At 42.9% G+C, this 25,856-nt stretch overlaps 1 protein-coding gene across 1 annotated transcript in view; it reads left to right on the top strand.

Moving 5' to 3' along the window:
* Positions 1-25,856, top strand: part of EIF2AK3 (eukaryotic translation initiation factor 2 alpha kinase 3) — a 79,604-nt gene that overhangs the window by 47,604 nt on the left and 6,144 nt on the right. The window contains exons 8-16 of the mRNA XM_036751866.1: positions 236-358; positions 1,453-1,673; positions 2,179-2,291; positions 6,196-6,318; positions 9,564-9,713; positions 11,426-12,200; positions 15,558-15,725; positions 18,760-18,861; positions 25,484-25,546. Of these exons, the coding sequence (XP_036607761.1) occupies positions 236-358; positions 1,453-1,673; positions 2,179-2,291; positions 6,196-6,318; positions 9,564-9,713; positions 11,426-12,200; positions 15,558-15,725; positions 18,760-18,861; positions 25,484-25,546 (1,838 nt within the window). The remainder of the gene's footprint in view (positions 1-235; positions 359-1,452; positions 1,674-2,178; positions 2,292-6,195; positions 6,319-9,563; positions 9,714-11,425; positions 12,201-15,557; positions 15,726-18,759; positions 18,862-25,483; positions 25,547-25,856) is intronic.

The following is a 25,856-nucleotide window of genomic DNA, read 5'->3' as shown; positions in this document are numbered from 1 at the left end:
TAAAGTGCAGATTACAATTTTGTAATGTTGTACAGGCAATTGTTTCTATACTGAATGTTTTGGTTCATGAGTTTTAATATCCTACTTAAAAGTCTCTTCACCATTAATAATTATGAAATGTTTCAGACAAAAACTGCATCTCCCCAGCAAAAACCTATTTACAATACTTAACTATAAGGGAGTTTTCATTCATGTCATCACATATGATTGACACTTTTCCGCCTTCTATTTGTAGATTCTCCTTCTAGAACTCCTGTCTTGGTGGGCTCTGATGAATTTGACAAATGTCTTAGTAATGACAAGTTTTCTCATGAAGAATATAGTAATGGAGCACTTTCCATTTTACAGTATCCATATGGTAAGTGTGAATGTCTTTGGTATGAAGACATTGAGTTTTCCTCCTCCATGATCTTTAATTAACAGAAAAAATGATAATTGGTAGATAATTGTCAGATTATCATATGGTATTACTATAAAGGCAGATGAAGGAAAATACAAAGGAGTTTTAGATGTAGAGCAGTGAGGGGGGATCATTTTTCTTGAGCATAATTTTGGCATACTTAGCATGATTTTTTTGGTGGGGACCTATAATTTTATTGATATGGGGAACTCCTGGGTAGAAAACATCTGCTGATTAGATCAGCAGAAATCAGCAAGATCTAGTTTCTGAGGCCACTTGAGGCACCGAGAAGTTATATGTTCTATGCATGTCAGAGGCTGGCTCTGTCTCCTCCACCATGGAGCCTCAGAATAAGGAAGATCAGTCACAGAGGTGGAAGGGGCATTGGAGCTCAGCTAGTCTGTCCTGTTTCAGAATAAGAGTGCCCTCCAGAAGTCCCTGACAAGTGGTCTTTCTTATGCTTGTCTGGGTGTTGGAAGGCACACGGTAAAGGAGAATCCATCAGCGGCCCACAGGAAGCACATGGGCTCAATTTTGAATATAACTAGCCTGGTGAGAAGTTAGATGGACAGCGGTGAACTGCTAGGCCATGGAAATGGTTGTTTTTTCTTCACTAAAACAATAAAAAGGAAAGTGTTCTAAGTTAATTATTGTAGGATATTATGTGTTAGCATTTCAACAAGACCTAAAAGAAATAATGATTTTTCCATTTCAAGCTCTGGGATTCCGTGGCAGAATAAATTTAATATGGAAGTTACTTATCAATGAAGGAAGATTCAGGGGAGGCTCATCTTTGGCAAAGTCTTAAATGAACCAAACGGAGAGTGAGCCGGACTGTCTCCATTTATTTAGACCTGCTGAGAAGGTTCAGTGCTGAGTGGATAGACCTTTAGCTTCAATGAGATACTCAGTTGTAGATGAGCTGCGTGAAGGCAGACTTGAAAACAAAAAGACAGATTAGTTCATTTCATCTTTTTTTTATCTCTAACTTACTACAAGTGATATTTCAGTTAATCTTTTTGTATGAATTTCTTCTTTTTTTTTTTTGAAAGATAATGGCTATTATTTACCATACTACAAGAGGGAGAGGAACAAGCGGAGCACACAGATTACTGTGAGATTTTTTGACAATATCAATTACAACAAAAATACCCGGAAAAAGGACCCCGTCCTCCTTCTGCACTGGTGGAAAGAAATAGTTGCGACCATCCTATTTTGCATCATAGCGACAACTTTTATTGTGCGCCGGCTGTTCCACCTGACTCCTCATAGAGTAAGTAATTTTGATGGGATTTGTTTGAAAGGTTTATTGATATAGAAAACCTATACAGATTTCCTTTACCTCTCCTTTTTATAGTCACTTTGGTGTCATAGAATTTTAGATCTTATGCTAAAGACAATGAAAACCAGAGTCAATAGGTTTTTATCGTTGGAAGCATTTCTCTTCATTGACAGCACAGAATGATTTTTCAAGCATTAGCAGCACTAAGTTGTGCTACAGATACCTCTGACCCTATATGATGAATATTTTTATCATATTGTTGTGGCCCTCTAATGAGTAGTGAATAGCTCTCCAAGTTACTTGCTTACCTTTATTTCTGTGAGGAGTGCTTTATAGTTATATAAATCTTACGTATGTCTTAGTAGGTTGACTCCCATATACTTGGTGCATTTCATAGTTATTCTGGATGGTATTTTTTTAGTTGTTGATTATTAGCTTTTATTAAATACTGTATGGAAATGCTGATGGGACAACTCTTTTCTTTCATCAATATCAGCAAAGGAAGGAATCTGAAACTCAGTGTCAGACTGATAATAAGTATGACTCCATAAATGGTGAGGGTAGTGACAGTAGCTGGGCTGACTCCAAATCCTCTGGATATACATCAAGGTAAGAGTCCAGTATCATAATGTTAAAGATATATGTTTCTCCTATATGATGAGAGTCCATTATATCTGAGAAGAAATGATAATGAAACCTAGCATAACTTGTTAACTTCTGTGCTTCATTATCAATCACTTACATTTGTATCTGCTTTTGCTGGGAGATTATTGGGTTCCAAACTTGTTGCTTGGAACAAAATGTTAATCCTCTCATGTTGCTTAATCTGTTAAGAACTATTTATTTTTCCTGATGTTGTGGGTGGGAAATAAGACGTGAGAAAATGAGAGGATTTTGACAGATGGAATTGAACACTTGGCACAGTACACAAGGTGGGGGAAGAAAACTGCATCCTGAGTCAGAGGGCCTTAGAGTGTATGCAGTTGAACCTTTTCATTTCTCACACAAAGAACCTGAAGGATGCACAGGTAGGAAGTAGCAGAGTTTGGGCCCAAACCTAGGCCTCCTGATGCAAAAGCCAGGGTTCTCTCCACTACTCAGGTTGTCCCCTAACTAAGGAAGCAGAATAAATACTTTTATAGAAAGTGGTGAAGTTACATCAGAGGAAGGTGCACTGGCTCTGTGGCTCCTGGGTTTGTGATTCAGCCTTTGATTTTGGGGGGTTAAAGGAGGTAGTGAAAACATGGATAATTGGAATTCCCAGGTAGAGCCAGCTTGGCTGTTGGGGAGCCGTCCAGTCAGCCAGCAAATTGCTCTCTTAGACCATCTGTTCATTGTCTCATTGCTCCTTAGCATTTGGAATAGAGAAGGACAAGCAAAAGCTGAGAGTCCTGCCACCTTCATACTTCAGGTAGAGTTTTATGGGATGCAAATTTGATTGACATCTAAAATGAGGCACCCAATCCCCACACATCCCATTGTCTAGTAATCCTAAACAAGTCTGCAAAGGTAGACTGGAGTGTGACTGCCAAGGACTTTGTAGTTTCTATTGTGTCCTCACGATGGGGAGCCACTTGGGTACTTGTGTTTTAGGAAGATCATATTGGCAGCTGAGTAGAAGTACTCAGCGATGGGAGGAGAGGCTGGAAGCAGGGATCAGTTAGGAGCATATGGCTATAGTTGAGGCAAGAGCTGACAGAGGTCTGGAGGAGGGTGGCGTGGGGGTTTTGGTGGACCACAGTACGAGTCAGCATTGTGATGTGGCAGTCAAAATGCCTAATACGGTCCCAGACTACATCAAGAAGGGCCTTCATTGCTGGGAAAAGAGAGGTGAAAGTTCCACTGCATTCTGTGCTTATTGGACGTCACCTAGGATCGTGTATGTGATTCTGGGCCAGGACACTGGTACCCAGAGGAGGGCAATCAACATGGTGAAGGGCTTTGATTCAGTGATGCAGGAAGATAGCTTAGGGAAGAGAAGGCTTTGGGGGTGGGGAGAGGGGGTGACAGTCATGTCCAGGTATTTCCTATAAAGGGGGGAATCAGACTTATCCTGTTTGACCTAGAAGTTGAAAAGAGGCCGGTCGAGGCTGGACATCAAGAAAAGCTTCCTGACGGGTAGAACTGTCCCATAGTGGAATGGGCTGCCATTGGAGGTAGTAGCTTCTCTCTCTTGGGAGGTTTTCAGGCAGAGGCTGAATGACTGCTTGTCAGGTATGTTATAATGGTCCTTTTGTGTATGGGTTGGACGAGAAGGGACTGCTGGGGTCCCTTCTAACTCTATTTCTGTGATTCCATGGCTATGTCTGAGGTTATGAACCTACATCGATTGGAATTATGGTGGTGTTTTCAAGAGAAATAGGAAAGCGTGGAGGAGGGAAAGGGTCTGGGGAAAAGATAGTAAGCTTCTTTTTGGAGGTAAGGAGTTTGTCGTGCCTATAGGGAATATAGGTGGTGATGTATAACAGATGGGGAGTGACGCAGATCTGAAACTCTGGATAAAACGCAGCCTGAGACTGGATACATACAGTTGAAAGTTATCTGTATAGAGGTAGTGATGGTGCCATGAAAACTGATGGTAGAAAAGGCCCAGGATAGAGCACTGGGGATCAAAGCACAAAGGGGCAAGAGACAGAAGACGATCCAGTGAAGGAGACTGAGAAGAAAGAGTCAGACAATTAGGAGGAGAACCCAGTGTGGAACTGTACAGAGAGAGATCCAGGAGCATCATGACTCAATGACTGAGAAAAGTCCATCAGATCTGAGAACAGTTGAGCTCATTGGTAAACTTTTCTTGCTTCTGGTGAAGATGTGAATTCTGAAGTAGCCCCTCCGTCGAGCAGTCATCAAATAAGAGGTTAGGGAAACGAGGGGTCTGAGTGAGCAACTATGGAATAATTGAACATTTGATAGTGGGTTGGGAATAGGCTGGTGTCCAGTATGTGGGCCTTTATAATAGTTATAATCCCCTAAGTAAAAGGCGATAATTATCTATTTTCAAAAGATGAACAATGTCTGCATAATGGGCTATCTTTCATATTGTGACCTCCATTAGCAGGACAGTTAGGGGTAGGGGTGGATTTGTTGGGAGGCACACATCTCTTTCATCTGTCCCTTTGTGGCCAGGGACTCACATTTTGAGTTTAACTCATCACAGTGAGGCATGCAGAAGATGGCTACAACAGCTTTGCTCTCTATGCCCATAGGAAGTTGAATCTATTATTTACCCTCATCAGGACCATGCTCTAGCCAACTGTATTAACTAGCTGAGTCATCATGTAAAGATTGTAGATGAGAGAATCCTGGAAGTTGGAGGGGATTTCAGAGGACATCTTGTCCAATAATCTCCCACCGTATGCAATAATCCCTTCTGGAAGTATTGAGTAGGATTGGTAATTAGAAAGATCATTAGCTAAAAATAATTTTGATATAACGGAATGAAATCCAATATGGGTCTACATACCAAACCAAAGAAGGAGACAACTCTACTGAAAAACTGTCTGGTTTAAAGCAACAGTGAGAGCAGGGAACACGAGATTGTAGAGAGTTGGGTGAGTGATGGGACAGAAGGGCACAGAGGAGTTCTACTGGACATTACTAGAAGGAGAGATTATTCCCAGTGAAGTAGAAGCTTATTTTCAGATTCCCAAAGAAGATAGGAAAGCATTTGCTTTGCAGAGACAACGAAGGGCATTGGACAACTAGGATGTGTGTTTTAGGAGCTTTGGAATTCTAACAATAATGACTGTCCACGTTGATATCATGTTTCGTCATTTGTGAAGTGCTTCAGTACACAGATCACTTTGTGTCGGTGGGTCCTTGGTCAAGTAACTTAACATTTTGTTTCCTCATCTGTGAGATGAAGGGGGAGAGCAGATTTATAAAATCCCGTTTTTGCTCAATAGCAACAATCTTACCTTCCCGACCAAAACTGATTTAAAGTTTTTAACATAGAAGACAACAAGAGGGTGTAGAACTTAGAGTCATGATGACAATCTTTGATCCTCTTCATCGTCACATGGAGGTGACCCTGGTTTTCCAAAGGCTGAGCCAGCAGAGCATAGGCCTCGAAGTGTGAGCTCAGTGATAGACTGCACTTATGTTGTTCAGGGACCAGCTTTAAGGTGGAGAGGCTCATCACTGCCAGCCACAGCAACTCTCAAGGACCATCTCCATTCTAGAGAGATTGTGATCTGCATTGGGGGAGGGAGTAAGTACCCACATCATTGAAATTACAGATTCTTGAAGTATCGAAGGTAGCAAAAGATAACTAGTCTTTCTCTTTTATGTGGGTAGCTTGAGTGAATTAAGTAAACCAAAATGGTAGTTGTGTATTTCTGTGTGGATAAGAAAAACATGATCGTGAAGTAGGAAGGATCACATATAGTGGTGGGTATGATGAGATCCCTTCAGCTTTTAAGCTTCTTACGGATTATCCCCTAAGGATGTAGACTTGAAATCTTTGTTCCCGCATTTTTACTATTTAAAAATGTTGTTAAAATTTCCTTTTTAGATATCTAACAGATTTTGAACCAATCCAGTGTATGGGTCGTGGAGGATTTGGAGTGGTCTTTGAAGCTAGAAACAAAGTTGATGATTGCAATTATGCCATCAAAAGAATCCGTCTCCCCAATAGGTAATGAATATTGACTTTATAATAAAGTTTGGGGCTCATTCTTTGTGATAAAGCCTTATGTGAGGTAGTGTCAGATTGCCTTGAAGGCAGCATAGCATTCTTGTTTGAAGCTAGTAATTATTAATTATTTGAAGCTAGTAATTATTAATCATTAATTATTTACTGAGCTCTTCTAATAAGCCAAGTACTGGGAAGATATGTCGAAAATGGGCATTATTATCTAGAAACCAGAATTAGAAGAAATTGTCACCAAGAAACCAGCATTTGCTCCATCCTCATCCTTCTGGGTCACTCTGCCACTCAACTTCCCTCTGGATACACCCCTCTCTGGATTATATCTTGGTGTTCTCTCGTGGTTCTCTTCCTTGTCACACTGTTCCTTCTCAGCCTGCTTTGCTGCATCTTCATCCATGTCATTTCTGCTAACTGGGGTTGGCCCCCAGGGCTCTGTCCTCAGCCTCTTCTCTTTTCTCTTTGTACTCTCTCACCATCTCCCATGGGCTTAATTATCGTCTCTATGCAGATGATTCCTAGATCTATTTATACAGCCCAATTCTCTCCCGAGCCTCAATCCCACGTTACCAGCTGCCTTTTGGACATTTCAAGCTAGGTGACTCCCAGATATCTCCAACTAAACATGGTTTTTCTTCAAGATGTCCTCACTTCCAAGGCCACCACCATGCTTCTGATCACCCAGCTTTACAACGTCAGTGTCACCTTCAGCTTCTGCCCCTCACGCGCCCCATCTGTCCAGTCAGTGACCAGATCATGCTTTTTCTACCTCCCCAGCATCCCCTTCTTACTCAATCACACACACAGCCACCATCCTGGTTCAGTTCCTTCTTATCTCTGGACCACTTCTGTACCAGCCTTCCCATTGTCTCAAGTCTCTGCTCTGACCCAGTCCATTTTCCACATCATTGCCTATGTGATTTTCCTAAAGCAAGGGTCTGACTATGTCCTCTTGGACCCAGAAAACTTCTGCTGCCTGCAGGACTAAATATAATCTCCTCTCTTTGGTATGTGGAGCTTGGCACTGCTTGCCCCACTGGACTTCATACATATGCCTCTCTTCTGGCCTTCTACAGTTCTGCCATCTTGGCCTTCTTGCTGTTCTACATACAATGCTTCAGCTCCTACCTCCCTGCCTTTGCATTCACTCTCCCCCACACCCTGAATGTTTTGCCCTTTAGAATACCAGATCTGCAGAGCATGCCCCAGTCTGCCCCTTGGTATTTGTCCCAATATTGCCTATTCAACATATCCAATTTGAGATCACCAAGACGTTTTAAACTCAGGTGTCTAAAACTGAACTCACCATCTTCTTCCAGACTTCTCTATTTCTGTCAAAAGCACCACTATCCTTCCAGTGTCTTAGGTCCATAACTTAGCATTAATTTCTCCTCCTCTCTTTCTCACTCATCCTGCATATCCACCCAGTTCCCCAATCTTGCCTTTTCTACCTCCACAGCTTCTCAGTCAGCCAACCCCTTCTTCCTACTCACACAGCTTTCACTTTAGCTCAGTCCCTCATCACTTCTCACCTGGTTTATTGCAGCAGCCTCCTTGCTGGTATCCTGAATTGTTCAGGGGTACAATCTATCCTCCACACTGCTGCCAGAGTTATTTTCCTTAAGTGCAGGTGTGACTGTGAGGCCCTCCAACTCTGCCATCTCCAGTGGCTTCTTGTCGCCTCTGGAATAAAGTATAGACTCTTCTGTGTAGCTTTTGAAGCCCTATGGAGCCTGCCCACTCCCTTTTCCAGCATCACTGGACATTATTCTCCCCTTCTGCGCTCTATGAGCTGGCCTCCCCGTCCCTCACTCTGTGATCCAGCCTCCCTGCTTCTGTGCTCTGTGATCTGGCCCAGCTGGCTTTCTTTCTAGTCCTTGGGGCTCACCACACTACATCTCTTGTCTCCTTGCTTTTGCATTGGCTTCCCTTGTGCCTAAAATATGTGGCCTCCTTACCCCTGACTCCTAGAGTTCCTCTCTTCCTTTAATTTGCACTTCAAGCATCATCCAATCTAAACCAATAAACATTAGGCACCTGCTAGTGCCAGACACTATGCTAAAGGCGGTGGATACAGTTAACAAAAAGAAAGATGGTACCTGCCCCCAAAGAACTTACAATCTAAAGGGGAAGACAGCAGAAAAAAGGCAGGGCAGCAGATGGAGGGGGAGAGAAAGATGGGACACCAGAGGGCACCTTGTTCTGGGGAGCTGACTCCAGGAAGAGCAGCAGATGCCAGGTGCAATGATCTGAGAGTCCAGCTTCTGCCCTCTCTAAAGGAAGGCTTTGGGAGGAGTTTGGGACTTGCCCTCCAGCCCCAGTCAGAGGGAAGAGGAGGCTGAGGGAGGCTGTGCCAGTCAGGGCTGGAGTTAGCAGCATGGTGGTAAGTTTAGAAGTGATGAGCTCATCCTGGGCAGGGCATCTTGTTCCATGAGTTCAAACCAGGTAGGGCAGCAGAAACAGATGGAATGAGCTTTGCCACTTTTTCCCATCATCTTCATGAAATATTCCCATCAACTACCAGTGCCCTCCCTCACAGACTGCTTTGTGTGTGTATGTATATATGTGTGTATTAACTTTGTATTTATACTATATGTGTTTTATATTTTTGTACATAGCCTTTATATGGCACACATATATACATAAACTTCCTTAGCTGTGTGGCCTTGGGCAAGTCACTTAACCTCTAATTGCCATTGAAAAAGGAATTGGCAAACCACTTTAGTATCTTTGCCAAGAAAACCCATGGACAGAGGTTCACAGGGTCAAGAGTGAGAAATGGCTGACCAACAACAGATACTTAATAAAAATCGGTTGATTGATTAAGGTAATTAAGCAAGAATTTAAAAATTGTAGAGATTTATTTTTAAAAGCCTAGCATAGTGGTTGACCTGTAGTAAGCTCCTAGTAGATACTGATTTGATGAATGAATAAATAACTCTGTCATTCATCAAAAAAAAAAAAAACAACAACCCTTTCTGAATGAGGAATTTTTTTCCCTGCCACATGACATGGGCCCCTGCAGAAGAAAGAACCTTTAAGGCTTTTTCCTCTCTTTTTCTAAAGACTTGCAGTTGAAACAGAGAAGTTAGGAATACCTAATTTTATACCCCTGCATGAAATATTGTCTTTCTAATTGGAGAGTGATGTAGGGTGGTAATTTAGAAAATCTTTTTTGTTTATTATGAATTTGTCAAAATAAACAACCCAGTGCTTCACATCTTTAATAACAGGGAATTGGCCCGGGAGAAGGTGATGCGAGAAGTGAAGGCTTTAGCCAAGCTTGAGCATCCAGGAATTGTGAGATATTTCAATGCCTGGTTGGAAGCACCACCAGAAAAATGGCAGGAGAAGATGGATGAGCTTTGGCTGAAAGATGAAAGGTGACCTTGCTAATGTTCCCTCCTTGGAAGGCTTTTACTTTGTTTGAAGGAAAATTGGTTTATGTATCTTGGGGTAAAATTCTAAAATTTGAAAGAGCAGCACATTCTTGCTCTTAGTGATCAGATTTCTTATAACTTTTCCTGGCCACTTGTCCACTAAATCTTTCTGTAATTAACAAAAACCATTGGTGTCTGTTGTCTTTAGATCACTTCTATTTCCTGAATATATCCTGTCCCCCTTGGCTACCTAGTGAGTCACTCCTTGTAATACAGAGTGAAAAATAAAGAAAAAGACAACGCAGTGCAACCAAAGTAACTAGTATATTGATCGTGTCTAGAAATTTACTCCATATTTTGTGCCCATAGGCCCCCACCTCTGCTAAGAATGGAAGTAGATACATTTTCTCAGCTACTCTCTGGGGCCATGTGTGTCTGTGTGTACATACATACATACATGCATATAGATGTTTGTTTTCTTATTTGCTTTTAAGAACAATTCTTTTCCTTAGAAAATGTGTCCCTCTGAAATTTAGTTCAATGAGAAACTTGCAAGTGATGTTTCTCAAGTGCAAATCATTCTGTGGACTGCTTTAATTCTTTTGGCTTTCACTTTAGAAATTAACAATATTTTAGAAATCTTCTTTCCTAGATACTTTTGGACTGAACATTTTAAAACTGAGTCCTGGTAGGCATCTTAAATAAATGAAATCATAACAAGGAATTAGCTCCCCCTCCCAACATGTGATCAAATGAATTGGCTAATTTTATTTGTACAAAATGTGCTTTAATGGATTTGCTGATGGCTTTAATGATGGATTCATTCTTTCCATGCTTGAGCAAAAAAAGGAATCTAATAGCCTTAGGAAGAGATCATGGTACTATAGCTATAGCGAATAATGCAAAAGAAAAAATCCAGAGTAAGATCAGCAAAATAAATACAAATTGTCAAGGGAGGAGAGTTTCTTTAATAATAAGAATGGCCTAACTTCAGATTTTGTACACCGACCCCTTCTCAATTGAATTATGATAAACGAAGCACCTCTTAATGTATGTGGTCCACTCACTTAGAGTACTGATCCATTGGTTTTAGTTTTCTTTAGAAGTAGCCCCACAGTGAGATTGTAGGCCTGCTAAATTATATATACCCCACGCCACCCCCAATTACTATTTGAAACATCTCAGAGGCTCTGGGAATTAGGCTGGCAAGTGGCTAAATACACATTTAACAAAATGGGGAGGGAAGACAGAAAAGTCAGGAATGGACCAGTTCAGGGCTTCTTTTGGACTATATCATTACCGGGAAAGAGGTGACGCTATTCTGGCACAATCTAAAGTGGAGAGACAACTGCTGAGATTGACCCTTGGAACCAGACATAAGGGTTCCCCAGGAAGGTTTTCAGCTAAAAAAAAAAAAACAAACCAAAAACTCTTCCTCTTGTGGCATATCAGCCCCTGGTGATTCCTTTTGAGAGTGTGGCATAAGAAAAGCCTTTGAATTGACTTGTCCAAATGGGTTAGTAATATGGAACTCATTATTTTATGCTGCTTTCTGTCATTTAAAACTTTTTTCTGTTAGATCAGATGGTTTAATTGTGTGACTGATTGTTCCAGGCTGCTCTGTGCATGGTGAATCACTAATGCATTATAGAGCAGGTGAAAGTAAGAGGAGCCTTAACCTCAGAACAATCTCCCCTGCTTTTATTATCTTACAGCACCGATTGGCCTCTCAGCTCTCCCAGCCCGATGGATGCACCGTCAGTGAAAATCCGCAGAATGGATCCTTTCTCCACAAAGGAACATATTGAAATCATAGCTCCTTCCCCTCAGAGGAGGAGGTCATTTTCTGTAGAGGTTTCCTATGGCCAGGAGAGTTCTGAGAGTCATTTCTCTCCCCTGGAGTTTTCTGTTACTAGTAATGGGGATGTGAGTGGATCAGGAGACCCAGTGGTGAACCTGCAGGACAGCTGCCTCACAGACTGTAGTGCTGAAGATGACACGATGGATGGGAATGACGAAGGCCATTCCTTTGAACTCTGTCCTTCCAAAGGCCTTCCTTACCGAAAGTCCAGGGAGAGAACCTCCTCTTCCATCGTATTTGAAGACTCTGGTTGTGACAACACTCCCAGTAAGGACCTCAGACCCGTGGCGTTACACAATGGCAGCCAGTGTGCACGCAAACTCTCCAGGCTCCAACAGTCCGACTGGAAATGTTCTTCTGAAAGCCCTTTGTCCATTTCTCCTCCAAGACCGACAACCTTAAGTTTGGACCTCACTAAAAACACTGCTGAAAAACTCCAGCCAAGCTCACCAAAGGTGTATCTTTATATTCAAATGCAGCTTTGCAGAAAGGAGAATCTCAAAGACTGGATGAACCAAAGGTGTGCTCTGGAGGAGAGAGAGAGGACCGTGTGTCTGCACATCTTCCTGCAGATAGCAGAGGCTGTGGAGTTTCTGCATAGTAAAGGACTTATGCATAGAGACCTCAAGGTGTGTATTCCTCAAGGTGTATGCCAGGTGGGTTTGGGGCCTTCCTCTTCCTTGGATCATTTCCAGAAAGAACTGCCCCAGGAATCAGGAGCCTGGGGCCTTCCATCCCCACAGGGAGTCTGTTTTCTCATTTGTGAGGGGCAGGATGATGACGATGTCAGGGTCTGTCTGTAAAGTGCTGTGATTCCACTCCAGATAGATGCACTACTTTGTGGGATGGCATGGGAAATTTCGCTGCACAGTTTTGGATCCTTTCCAAAGGACATTACTTTTTCTCAGGGCAGAGAAGGTCTGCCGGTCCTGTCTCTGCTTCATTTAGTCAGTGTCTGATGAGTAGATTCTTCCCTGTTCTCAGATGCTTTCTATGACCTTTGTACTTTGCCCTGTTCGTTAGTGCCTCTGCTGCAGGGTCAGGAAGGAAAGGTTGTGGAGACAGAACCTGTCTCTTTATTTGTAATTGACAGTAGCAGTGGGCAAGGAAGAGAGCCCCAAAGAACTTTCTGATAACTTCATGCTTTCATTTCAGAAAGATTAAGTTACCCTACGGTTAAACCTAATTTAATGGTGTGTTTCAGCCTTAGGCAGCAGTGAGGTTGAGAGCACAGGACCTTAATGTTCCTGCTCTTTTAATTATTACTAGTAGTAGTAAGAATAGTGATGGATGTGGACATAGCATGTTAGGTTTGCAGAGTGCTTAAGCTGCACCATGTCCTTAGGCCCTCACAGCAACCTCCTCCCTGCCCATGACATCAGTGCAGGTGTGGTCTCCGTTTCACAGATGGGCGAAATGAGGCTCAGGGAGGTTGGATGACTTGTCCGCGGCCACATAGCTGGAAAGAATCAGAAGTGGTTCATCTGTATTTTAATTCAACAAGTATTTCTCTTACACCTAGGAAGTCCTTACTAAGACCAGGATTGCCTGACACTTTTTAATTGCTGTAAGTGAACTTTTGCTTTAGCATAAACTGCTTTGCTTCCAAATAATCATGGCCGGGTTTAATAGCTATGTCTGGTCAGTTAACAAGATAACATAATTTTAATTTAAACTTCTTAAGTAAACCAGTTTCATAGGTTCTGCCTGCTCAGTTTTTGCTGCTTCACATTTCCCGTGATGCTTTTTGGCATCCCCCCATAAAGAACTAAACTTCATTTCTTGAGAGCATAGGATAGTAGATAGAGAGGCAGCCTTGGGATCAGGAAAATGGACTATCCTTTCCATTTTTCAAAGGAATTCACTTCAGTATACATTTATTTAACTTCTCTTATGGCAAAGCATGTGGACAGAATTAGGGTGGCAGTCAGGAAAACTTGGATTCAAATCCTACCTCTGATGCTAACCGTATGACTCTGCTCAAGTCACTTAGCCTGTAGATAAGCTGGGCATCTCCTAAGGTCTTGCCTACTTAGTCATAATGTTCTGTACACATAAGTAATTCTGACAAAAAATCATAAAATGACGTGTACAAGGCACTTAGAATAAGATGTATTGTCCACCCACAACAATAATAATGATAATAAGGCTTCCTGACCCTGAAGCAGAGGCACTAAGGATGATAAAGCAGGTGATCTAGCCATTCTAATTGCATGGAAAAAACTAAGACATACCTGTGGTTGGCTTTGATATTCCTTAGCTGCCTGAGTCATAGAATTTAGGAGCTGCAAGGAAGCTGAGATAATAATTCCACTTCGTTCATTTTATAGATGAGTAACTGAAGCCAAGAATTTTCATCTGGTGTTTCTTGTCTTGGGATGAATCCCTAAAATCCTTTTTTTTTTTTTTTTTTGGTCAAAGCTGGACCTCCCTGGACAGTTATAAGAACTTGGCAGGGGCACTTAGGTAGCTAATTGGGTAGTAGTTGTGGCAATAGGCCATTAGGGATCAGGAGTCACTGCCCGGAACTGAAGGTCAGGGGCTACCCAATGGATTCTTTGGGTTGGGAGGGAGAAGACCAAGGGAGGAAAGAAAAAGATATTTTCAACTTCAGAGAATAGTAACTCTCTGGCTACACAAATAACTGCTTACTGCTTAGGTAGGAAGAGCCATCTGCTGCTATAAATGCACATTTCCCATAATCAGGCAAGTTTTGTCAAATAATAATATTACTGTTCTGTTTTCCTTTGATTGAGGGAGACTTGTACCTGACTCTAGTTAGGCAGAGTGGAGATGCACTGGGTTGACCTATTGATCTTCTGAATAGCATCCTGTTTGAGATACTGCCTTCTTTAATGACATACTGCAGAATTCCACGAAGAGAGGGAATGAGCCTCTTTCCCATTGTGTTTGCTTTCGAGAAACCAGGTTATCCTTCCTGGAAGTGAATCTGTGGAAAGGAGCCTTTTTGTGTTTCTAGGAGTCCATTTTCATTACTTTATGAAAGGGTTTCTAGGGTTTGAGAAAAGAAAGCACAGCAGAATCCTTTTATCTTTAGTTGAGACTAAACTGTGCATTCTGATATATTCAGTTCAACAAGCAGTTACTAAGAGCCTACTATGTGCTAGGCACTGGGGATAGAAAAACAGTCCCCGTCTATACAGTCTAAACAAGGGGGTCTTTCTGGCACCCCTGGCACCGGGTGTCCTAGTCAGTGTTATCTGCTCCTGCCTTTTGGCTAAGTTAACAAGAACGCCTCTGCTGCGGAATGGGTGTGGTGAGAGAAATGATGACATTAGAACGTCAGTCTTGCTACTTGTTAGCTGCTTTGGTGCCCAGGTTGGGGAGGGAGAAATTTGAAATGATGGTTAAAGTAAGTTATGTGCATTTTGTCATTCTCTGCTTGTGAATGGATCTGAAGAGAGACCCTAATTGATTTGGGGCATTTGGATACTGGTGAAGTTGTTCAGGTGCCATCATAAGCTGACTGGTTTTCCTTTTTACACACTTCAGGGAATTCTCAAGATAGGTTTTATTGTTATTTTAACTTATGTATTTACAGAGAAAGTGAGAGAGAAAAGACGGGAGGGAGAGGAAAGGTAGATGTGATCCAAAGAGCAGCTTAGCTAAGTTTAGAGAGTAGCATCAGAAGTTGGTCTCTAGGTGATGAATGTTTTGGCCACAGCAAACTAAAGGAAACTGTCTACTAAGATGTAAAGGGGCCATGCTTTCTATCAGTAGGAATGCACAGGGTTGAAGGACTGCACATCCATTGACAGATCTTTTGAAGTATGAGATTAATCGAGCATCATTGAATCAGTTTTCTTTTTATTGACAGGCCACCTTCAAAACCACCACCCATTCATTCATGGTTGAGAGTGGCCTGTGCCTTGGATCAAGTCCTTTCTTCTTTCCAGTAATCTCTCTGGGTGTTAATTTTCCATTGTTTCCCTCTCTCCTCACTCCCTCTTCTGCTGTTTTCCCAGCCTTCCAATATATTCTTTACAATGGACGATGTGGTAAAGGTTGGCGACTTTGGACTGGTGACTGCCATGGACCAGGATGAGGAAGAACAAACGGTTCTGACCCCGATGCCCGATTATGCCAGGCATACCGGACAAGTGGGGACCAAACTTTACATGAGCCCAGAGCAGGTAAGATGTTTTTCCTTTAAGAACAACGACCATAATATATTGTGATTGGAAGCAGCAGCTTATTAATGATTCTGATGGAAACCTAACAGTAGCAGGCTATTGCCTATCCATTCTGTAAAGTCATGAACTCCTGCTATGTGTTTATAAATGCGTGTGTGAGAGCCTTACACACTATGTGCCCAGCTTAAAAGTGAGAACGTGGTCAAAGAAAACCCCTCAGAGTTTGGGTAAAAGATAGAGAAGTGCTGCTGAAAGTCCAGAGTCCCCTTGGACTAGGTCCAGAAGGCAAAGACCTGGGACGTGTGGAATGGGCAGGGACTGCTTCACTTCTTTCCAGTAGCCCTGTTCTGTGTTAACGGCTGCTAGGGACTAGTCTGGGCAAAGTCTATTGATTAGATCTAAGATGACCCTCTATGAGGAAGTTTCTCAAATGGTGTGCTCGCCCTCTATGAGTTAAGAGCAAAAGACTCATTTTTATAAGTTTTTTCTCTGAAGCAAGGCTTCTTGTTAGGAATGATGTTGGACAATAGAATAACTGCAAGTCATTCGTAATTCTCCCTAAGCAAAGGGAAAGGATTATAATGCCAGGTGCAGTCCCCCTCCCTGACCCTATCTATAATTCTGGGTGCCAGGAAGTAAACCCTGGAGCCTCCTCCTGTGGGATGCTAAATCTAAGGTCTGAACTCTGGGAGGACATGAAGGGTGGCTTCTCTTTTTCTCTTCCTGTGCCCTTATTTTTGCTATATTATGTCAGGGAGTTATTTTACATTTTTGACCAGCCCTATGATTTCATTGGTGTGGGAAACTTCCCAGGTGAGGAAAATCCATTCATCAATGCAGATTGGCAACTGTTTTGCATTATTTATAGTCTTAGAGGCTTGGCCAAAGCCCTGAGAGGCTTTGCCTCAGCTGGGCTCACACAGCCACCCTTTGTCAGAGACAGTGCTTGAACAGAGACCTTCAATCAAGTCAACTATCATTTATTAAGGACCTACTGTGTGCTAGGTACTGGCTGTATGAGTACAAAGAATGAAAAGTCCTGACTTCCAAAGAGCTTACATTCTAATGGACGAGACAAGTTCATTCTAAGTATATACAGAGTCAAACCAAATAAATTCAGAGTGGTTAAAGACAAAGGAGTTTGAGAGAGAGGCCATCAGCCCTGAGGATGAGGAAGGCTTCCTGTCAAAGAGACTTGGAGGGGAGGATGTGGGATCATGCATAAGGAACCAAGGGAAGACCCATGAAAGAGATTTCTTGACTCTGAAGCTGGTGCTTGCCATCACTCCACACAGCCTCAGGTGTGGGTCCACAAAGCAATGAATCTCTCACACACATCTTCCTCAAAAACCTCTTAAGGCCCACCACAGTTCCCAAGGAAGAAAAGAAGCCCAGTGGAACTGGGATAGGCATCCAGCAACTGCAGTCATTGAGAAGGGAAGGATCAATGGAGAAAAGAGAGGGGAGGGGAGGCAACTAGAACTTGTCATGTATCACTTTAGGAAAGGGATTTGGGGATCACGAAGATGCAGGGGGCCTGTTTCCAGGACCTTGTGGTAACACTGTGGCTGCCAGTGTAAGAAATACACTTTCAGAGCCTTCGAAATGGTGACAATATCCTCAGTCCTCTCTTTGGCAATTTAAGAGCCGCAGACCCAAAAGAATGACCCCTTCTCTCTCTGATCTCCAGTCTCCTTCTCTCACCTGCTTCCTTCTTTGGCACTTACACACACACAAATCTCTGCCATCCTTTGAAAACAAAAACAAAACCTCATCATACCTTGTTGTGTTGATCATTTCAGTTGTATCTGACTCTTCGTGACCCCATTTGGCCTTTTCTTGGCAGAGATACTAAAGTGGTTTGCCATTTCCTTCTCCAGCTCATTTGACAGATGAGGAAACTGAGGCAAACAGGATGAAATGACTTGCTCAGGGTCACTGAGCTAAGCTAGTAAGTTTCTGAGGCCAGATCTGAACTCGGGAAAATGAGTTGTTTTGACTCTGAGCTCTGTGCACTGTGGTGCCTCCTAGCTGCCTCAGAGTAGTCTTTTAACAAGTCAGTGGTAGCTTGGAAGATGGTCTCTAGTGGGACAGACCAAGGATCTGTGCTCCTCCCTGTGTGGGCTCTAACATTTTTACCAGTGACTCGGAAGGAGTGTTGTGCTTGTTGGATTTGAAGGCAGCAGAAAGCTGGCCTGGGTAGTTGAGCATCAGGATCCCAAAGGCTTTTGATAAAGAGGTGCAGCATTAGGTGAAGGCTAATGAAATGCAGTAGAAGTTCAGGAATTATCTGTACAAGTAAAAGTGAAGGTATGGCTAGACGGGCATTTGAATAAAAAGATCTGATGGTTTGAATGGCAGCCATCAAAGCTAATGTCATTTTAGGCTGTATTGAGGAAAATGCATGTCCAGGACTAAGGAAGTGACCATTCCAATGTGTTAGGCCCTGGTTAGACCACGTCTGGAGCTCTGTATTTAGTTTTGGGCCCCACATTTGAGGAAAGGCATTGATGAGCTTAAGAGGTTTCAGAAGGTGTATTGGATGGTGAAGAGCCTTGAGGTCATGCCAAATGAGGATTGTTAAAAGAATTCAGGGATTGAGAAGTTGCTGAGAGACAAATTTGGCTTGATGTTAGGAAACACTTGTTCATAATCAGAGCAGCTGTCCTAAAGTGGAAGGGCCTGCCTTGGGAGGGAGGGAGGGAAGAAGCTCCCCATCACTGGAGCACTTTTCTGGCAGGTTGTAAAGGGGCTTCATGTCCAGGTATAAACCAGACTGGAAGTTTCCCCAGGCTTCTCCCAGCTCTGAGCTTTTGAGAGGCCACGTGACCTGGGGAGAACATATTTGGAGGGTTTTTAGCTGCCAACTACATGATTAACAGAATTTTTATATTCTTAATTAACTGTCCTTGATGCTCTGTGTGGGCCAGGAGGTAACTAGATATTCCACAAATGTTACTGATGCCTTTTTATTCACTGATTTCCTCACGGATATTGTTTATTTCACTAATTCCCATCTCATGTTGGATTTCAGATTTATGGGAATACTTATTCCCATAAAGTGGACATCTTTTCTTTGGGCCTGATCCTATTTGAACTGCTATACCCGTTCAGCACTCAGATGGAGAGGGTCAAGGTGAGTATTTCTTTTAAAAAGAGTGAAATGAAAATAATGTTAAAAGATGTAAGAATAAAGTTAAAGGAAAGACTAAATTCTTAAAGTGATAAGCTAATCGACATTAGAAATGAAACATGACATAAAGAAGGGCAGTCACATGAAGGATGAGATTACCCTGGGAGAATTGTAACAGTCGTCAATTTAGAATTATTTACACAAATTCTGTTTAATTTCAGTTCAATCTTTAGCCTTTAAATTCTGGCCAGTTGAATTTGTTCCCATAATTTTGCTTAATCTTCCTATAATTTACCAATCTGTTAAATGCATACTGTATGTCCACTAAAATGTGTGAGGGAGACAGAAATATAAACCTTATTCTTATCTTTCAAGAAATTTGCCATCTAGTTAAGGAAGGGAAAGGAACACATGTGAAACAAAAGAATTAGCACTCTACATGTGATGAGAAGGTCAGTACTTGAAGAAAGGCCTCAAAAGTTGATTTGGAGAGTCACAAGAGCAGGTTAGGGTGTAATGGCATTCATTCTTCAAACCCTGATTGAGTCCCTGCCAAGTGCCAGGAACAGTGAGAGGCTCTGGGGCTGCCAGGACAACAGTGAAGCCATCTGTTCTCCGGAGCTGACCCTGTGTTACTGACTGGAGTGAGGGTGAGTCTTCAGGGAGGTTCACTGGCCCTTTGAGAGAACAGGGAGTGGATCAGAGTCCCAGTTACTGCAGAGCAGTGCCGTGAGCTCCCCCAGAGCCTGCTTTAGTTAATGATGCCATGTAACAGGAACAGAAGCCTAGGGGAGGGATGCAGGGAGAGAGCAGCTCAAGTAGACTGTGCATGAGGGCAAGCAAGTGGAGCAGCCAGATGTGGCTGCACCCTCAAGGGCAACAGGAGGACTTGGGGCTTCATGCAGTGGGCATTACCCCAGACTGACACAGGATCCCGAGCAGGGGCTGCACATGAGAAAAATGATGTCTGCCCTTTTTCATTGAGCATGGAGCATGGTTCACTATGGTATGGAGCATGGTGCGCACTGGTCAGCCTGCACAGAGGTCTTTGTTAGTTTGGCCCAACTGCTTTTTTCCTCATTCTTTTCATTCTTTGTTCCAAAGGATGGTTCTCTGGAGATGGAAAGTTGTGGGGGGAAGGAAGAGAACTAGATTCAGAAAGGAAGGGGGTGCAAAAACAAATAGCAATAAATGGCTTAAAAGGATTAATTGGATTTATGTTTTTCAACCCCAAGGCCTAAAACAAAAGTAACATTTTCAAAACAAAATGAATTCACTCCTAGCACTGATTATGTCAAAACTAGCCTTTGTCCCCTAGTCTACTTTGTGCTAAGTCACTTGCTTTTTCTTACCCCTTTCGAATGTTCCCAGAGAGCTTAGGCAGGAAGTGAAGATGACCCCTGGTGACCATCACCTCGGTGGAGCTGGGGATCACTTGCTGGTCCCGAAGGTAGTCTCTCCTCCTGACCATCTTCTCCTCACCAATAAGCCTCTCTTGTTCCTTTGCTACCCAATCACAAGTTTACCCAGGAGGTGGGAGGGCACATCTCTTTCAAAATTTCTCTCACAATAGTTTTACTGCATTTTGAGATGAGGAGTGCTGATTTAAAATGAAGACATGTCACCTCAGGGCTGCCTTCTGTGCCTCTTCTCATTCATAATCCTGGCTACCACTGCCTCATTCACTACTTTAATAATTTGGTTTCATGAGATTGATCTCCTTCCCCCTTCATCTCCTTTCCTACCTGTCTTCAACCCCCTTCATTTAAAGAGATGACATCCCTCCCCACCCCCCACCCCCACCCACCCTGTCCCCATCATTGTCAGACCTTGATTTGGGCGGGGCAGCCCTGAGCATTCTCGTCCTTCCCCAGTTCTGCTTAGTGTGAAGGCCTGATTACAGGGCTTGTTAGATGATTGGGTTTCTCTGACAGCAGAATGTGCTCAGAATCTCACCTCCAGCAGGAGAAAGCTGCTGCGGAATCCTGACTGACTGCTGTGGGCCGTGCACTGTCATTCCTCACCTGGAATGCCCATCTGACTCACTCTCAGTTACTCTGCTGGTCTGCCTTTGATCTGTGTTTTTATATGTTTATATTAATGCCTGTTGTTTATATCACATGGTGCTCCTCCCCCTCCCTTCAGTACTTCCCCTCTTCTCTAAGAGCCTTCCTTTGTAAAAAAACAAAAGAACCAGTTCAGGAAAACAGCCCGCAAGTGCCCCAGTGCATGGAGCATCCCACCCCTGGGGTCTCCCCCCCTCCCATGGAAGGAGGGAGCTGTTTCTTCCTCTCCTCTCTAGGGCCAAGACAGGTCTTTATAGCCGGGTGCTGAGTTTTATTGTTTACTTTTTGTTTACGTTATTGCAGTCTTCTAGGTCATTTTACTCATTCTGCTCACTTCAGTCTGCACAAGTTCATGCTCATCTTCGAGTGTTTCTCTGAATTCTGTAGGAATGTTCCATTGTGTCCACAGGCCACCCTTTGTTTAGCCACTACCCAGTCTTTGGGTCCCTTTGTAGAAACGCTTACCTGCATGTTAGCAGGCAGGACCCACAGGCCAAGAAAGGCTTGATTCCGTTGCTTAAAAACAACAAAGCTGGAGTTCCGGGGGACTGAGCCAAGATGGCGGCAGGAAAGCAGGGACTAGCGTGAGCTTCCCTGCCGAGTCCCTCCAAAAACCTATAAAAAATGGCTCTGAACCAATTCTAGAAGTGCAGAACCCACAAAACAACAGAGGGAAGCAGGGCTCCAGCCCAGGACAGCTTGGATGGTCTCTGGGTGAGGTCTATCCCACACGGAGCTGGGAGCTGGGATCTGGGAGGGGAGCGGAGCAGAGCAGAGCCCAGCGTGAGCTGTGCGGACCAACTGAGCTGCAGCAGTTACCAGACTTCTCAACCTACAAACACCAAAGACAACAGAGAAGGTTAGTGAGAAAAGCTGCAGGAGTGGAAGGAGTTTGGGGTAGGGCTACTGGCCCCAGGGGCAGCGGAGGTGGGGCAGCTACAGCTGCAGTTGCTTCCAGCCCTAGGCCCACCTGGTGGGAGGAATTAAGTGGTGGATCAGAGCAGGAGTGAAGAGCCTGCTGAAGATTTAAGCCCAGTCTGGGTTGGGGGTTCTTGGGGAAGGAGGAGTGCTGGTGTGGCAGAGCTGGCACATCCCCCCCAAACATGGAACATAGAACTCTCTAGTCTACAAGCAGTCATACCCCACTGAAAAACTCAAGGGTCAAGTCAGTTGGTTGGGAATATGGTCATGCAGTGAAAATGCACCCAGATTCAGTCTCAGACTTTGGATTCTTTCTTTGGTGACAAAGAAGACCAAAACATACAGACAGAAGAAGTCAACAAAGTCAAAGAGCCTACAACAGAAGCCTCCGAGAAAAACATGAACTGGTCCCAGGCCATGGAAGAGCTCAAAAAGGATTTGGAAAAGCAAGTTAGAGAAGTAGAGGAAAAATTGGGAAGAGAAATGAGAAGGATGCGAGAAAACTATGAAAAACAAGTCAATGACTTGCTAAAGAAGACCCAAAAAAATACTGAAAAATACACTGAAGAAATAGACTAACTCAAATGGCAAAAGAGCTCCAAAAAGCCAATGAGGAGAAGAATGCCCTGAAAGGCAGAATTAGCCAAATGGAAAAGGAGGTCCAATGGACCACTGAAGAAAATACTACCTGAAAAATGAGATTGGAGCAAGTGGAAGCTAGTGACTTGATGAGAAATCAAGATATTATAAAACAGAACCAAAGGAATGAAAAAATGGAAGACAATGTGAACTATCTCATTGGAAAAACCACTGACCTGGAAAATAGATCCAGGAGAGAGAATTTAAAAATTATTGGACTACCTGAAAGCTGTGATCAAAAAAAGAGCCTAGATATCATCTTTCAAGAAATAATCAAGGAGAACTGCTCTGATATTCTAGAGCCACAGGTCAAAATAGAAATTGAAAGAATCCATTGATCGCCTCCTCAAATAGATCCCAAAAAGAAATGTCCTAGGAATATTGTTGCCAAATTCCAGAGCTCCCAGATCAAGGAGAAAATACTGCAAGCAGCCAGAAAGAAACAATTTGAGTATTGTGGAAACACAATCAGAATAACCCAAGCTCTGGCAGCTTCTACATTAAGAGATCGAAGGGCTTGGAATATGATATTCCGGAGGTCAATGGAGCTAGGATTAAAACCTAGAATCACCTACCCAGCAAAACTGAGTATCATGCTCCAAGGCAAAATATGGATTTTCAATAAAATAGAGGACTTTCAAGCTTTCTCAGTGAAAAGACCAGAGCTAAATAGAAAATTTTACTTTCAAACACAAGAATCAAGAGAAGCACGAAAAGGTAATCAAGAAAAAGAAATTGCAAGGGACTTACTAAAGTTGAAGTTTTGTTTACATTTCTACATGGAAAGATGATGTGTCTGATTCATGAGACCTCAGTATTAGGTATATATGTTTATGTATATATATAATATATACATAAGTGAATGTGTATGTATGTATATATGTATGTGTGTGTGTGTGTAGTGTGTATATATATATATATATATATATATATATATATATATATATATATATAGGGAGAGAGAGAGAGAGAGAGAGAGAGAGAGAGAGAGCGGACACAGGGTGAGTTGAAGATGAAGGGAAGATACCTAAAAGAAATAAAATCAAATTAAGGGATGAGAGAGGAATATATTGAGAGAGGGAGATAGGGAGAGATAGAATGGGTTGGATTATCTCCTAAAGGTGGCAAGAGGAAGCAGTTCTGTGGGAGGAGGGGAGAGGGCAGATGAGGGGGGAATGAGCGAATCTTGCTCTCATCAGATTTGGCCTGAGGATGGAATACCATACATACTCAATTGGGTATCCTACCCCACAGGAAAGAAGGGGGAAGAAGATAAAAAAAAGGGGGGGATGATGGAGGGGAGGGCAGATGGGGGTGGAGGTAGTCAAAAACAAACACTTTTGAAAGGGGACAGGGTCAAGGGAGAAAATTCAATAAAGGGGGATGGGTTGGGAAGGAGCAAAATATAGTTAGTCTTTCACAACTTGAGTATTGTGGAAGGGTTATACATAATGATACCCATGTGGCCTGTGTTGAATTGCTTGACTTCTTAGGGAGGGTGGGTGGGAAGGGAGGAGGGGGGAGAATTTGGAACTCAAAGTTTTAAAAACAGATGTTCAAAAACAACAAAAAAAAGTTTTTGCATGCAACTAGAAAATAAGATACACAGGCAATGGGGCATAGAAATTTATCTTGCTCTACAGGAAAGGAAGGGAGAAGGGGATGGGAGGGGAGTGAGGTGACAGAAGGGAGGGCTGACTGGGGAACAGGGCAACCAGAATATAGGCCATCTTGGAGTGGGGGGGAGGGTAGAAATGGGGAGAAAATTTGTAATTCAAACTCTTGTGAAAACCAATGCTGAAAACCAAATATGTTAAATAAATAAAATTAAACTGAAAAAAAAAACAACAAAGCTAATTTTAAAAAACTGCTTTTATTGAATTTAAAACAATGAGCTCAAAGATGAATTGACAAAAAGCCTTACCTGTTAAATCTAGGCTTTGATCTTTGTTCTTTTTTAATTCAGTGCATTTCTAAAATGCCTTTCACTTTCTCCAGTCCAGGGCCAGCCTTTTCTCCTGGCCTTTCCACCCTTGAGTGCAGACACACCTCTCCCTCATCTATGGGCCTACAGGGAGAGCCTTCCAGTTCTTTGGAGCATCTTCCTTTTTGTGTGTCAGCAATTTAGGTTTCTCCACAGTGTAGTAAGAGCAAAGGTGACTCAGCATTCTGGCTTCTCTTTTAAAGTGGGTGGAGAAATAAATGCCCGTTCCATTCCACCCAGAAATAGGGCTCAGATGAGGAAGGGACCATGGAGACCATCCAGTCCAAAGCCCTCACTTTTCATTTGAGGACACCAGGGGCTAGCAACATGAAATTCCTGGCCCCCGGTTACCTGGGCAGCAGGTATTAGAACCTGGACTCCAAACCAGGGCCTTTAATTCTACATCTGGTTGCCTTTCTACTATACCACACTAATGGCTTCTGAAAATTAGTTTTCCTCATCAGGGAAGGAAGGGAGGGGAATAAACATGCATACTACTCCTCTGTGCTCCTGGCCCTGTATGAGGTGCCTTTACAAATATTTGATCCTTACTACCAAAGATGACAGTTGCCCGTTCAGTATAGAACATAATATTGGCATGAAGTTTAGTGAGTAGATGGCTCAGGAATGTGTCTCCCCTGGGGGGAGGTAATATGCCTGTTCTGCATAAATCCATGAATGATGGACTCTGGCACAAGCTCTTTCATCTCATGATATCCTGGAGTCAAGGCCATGTGTCACAGGCTTTTCCTGCACTGTTAGGATCTAATTACATTTGCGTTATTTGCTTGGGTTTGATCTCTTGATGCCGTGTACATTGGGACTCTGTGCAGCAGTGAGACAGACAGTTTTGGCAGGAAGAGATGTCAAGTTTCCCTTTGATTTCATTTCACACCTTTCCTCCTGGTCTTTCTAGCCATCAAAAAAGTTTTGTTTTCAAAATGTTTGGTAGACCTATGATGGGACAAGAAATAAAAAGATGAGAAGATATTCAACATTTTTTTTTCTTTTTCAGACATTAAGTGATGTAAGGAATCTCAAATTTCCACCACTGTTTGCTCAGAAGTATCCTCAAGAAGTAAGTACATTTGTCCTCACTCATCCCCCTTGTTCTTTAGAAACCCAAGATGGTAGAGCTGGAAAGGACCTCTGGAGATCATCTAGTCCAGAGATCGGGAACTAGAGTCCAGTCTCTCCTCCCTATTTTGTAGATAAGGAGATTAAGGGTCAAAAGCTGAAGTGACTTGTCCAAGGTCACTGAGTAAGCACTGGCAGACCTGGGGTCTGCTCTCTGGCTCACCGGCCCAGCTCTCTTGATGCCTAGTGCAGTGATTTTCCCATGGTACCATCCTGCCTCCCACACATAACATTAAATCACCTGCTCCGCT

This window comes from Trichosurus vulpecula, chromosome 3, assembly GCF_011100635.1.
Source record: "Trichosurus vulpecula isolate mTriVul1 chromosome 3, mTriVul1.pri, whole genome shotgun sequence".
Lineage (NCBI taxonomy): Eukaryota > Metazoa > Chordata > Mammalia > Diprotodontia > Phalangeridae > Trichosurus > Trichosurus vulpecula.
Note: the sequence above shows the minus strand (reverse complement) of the source record. Positions and strands in the feature narration are given on the sequence as shown.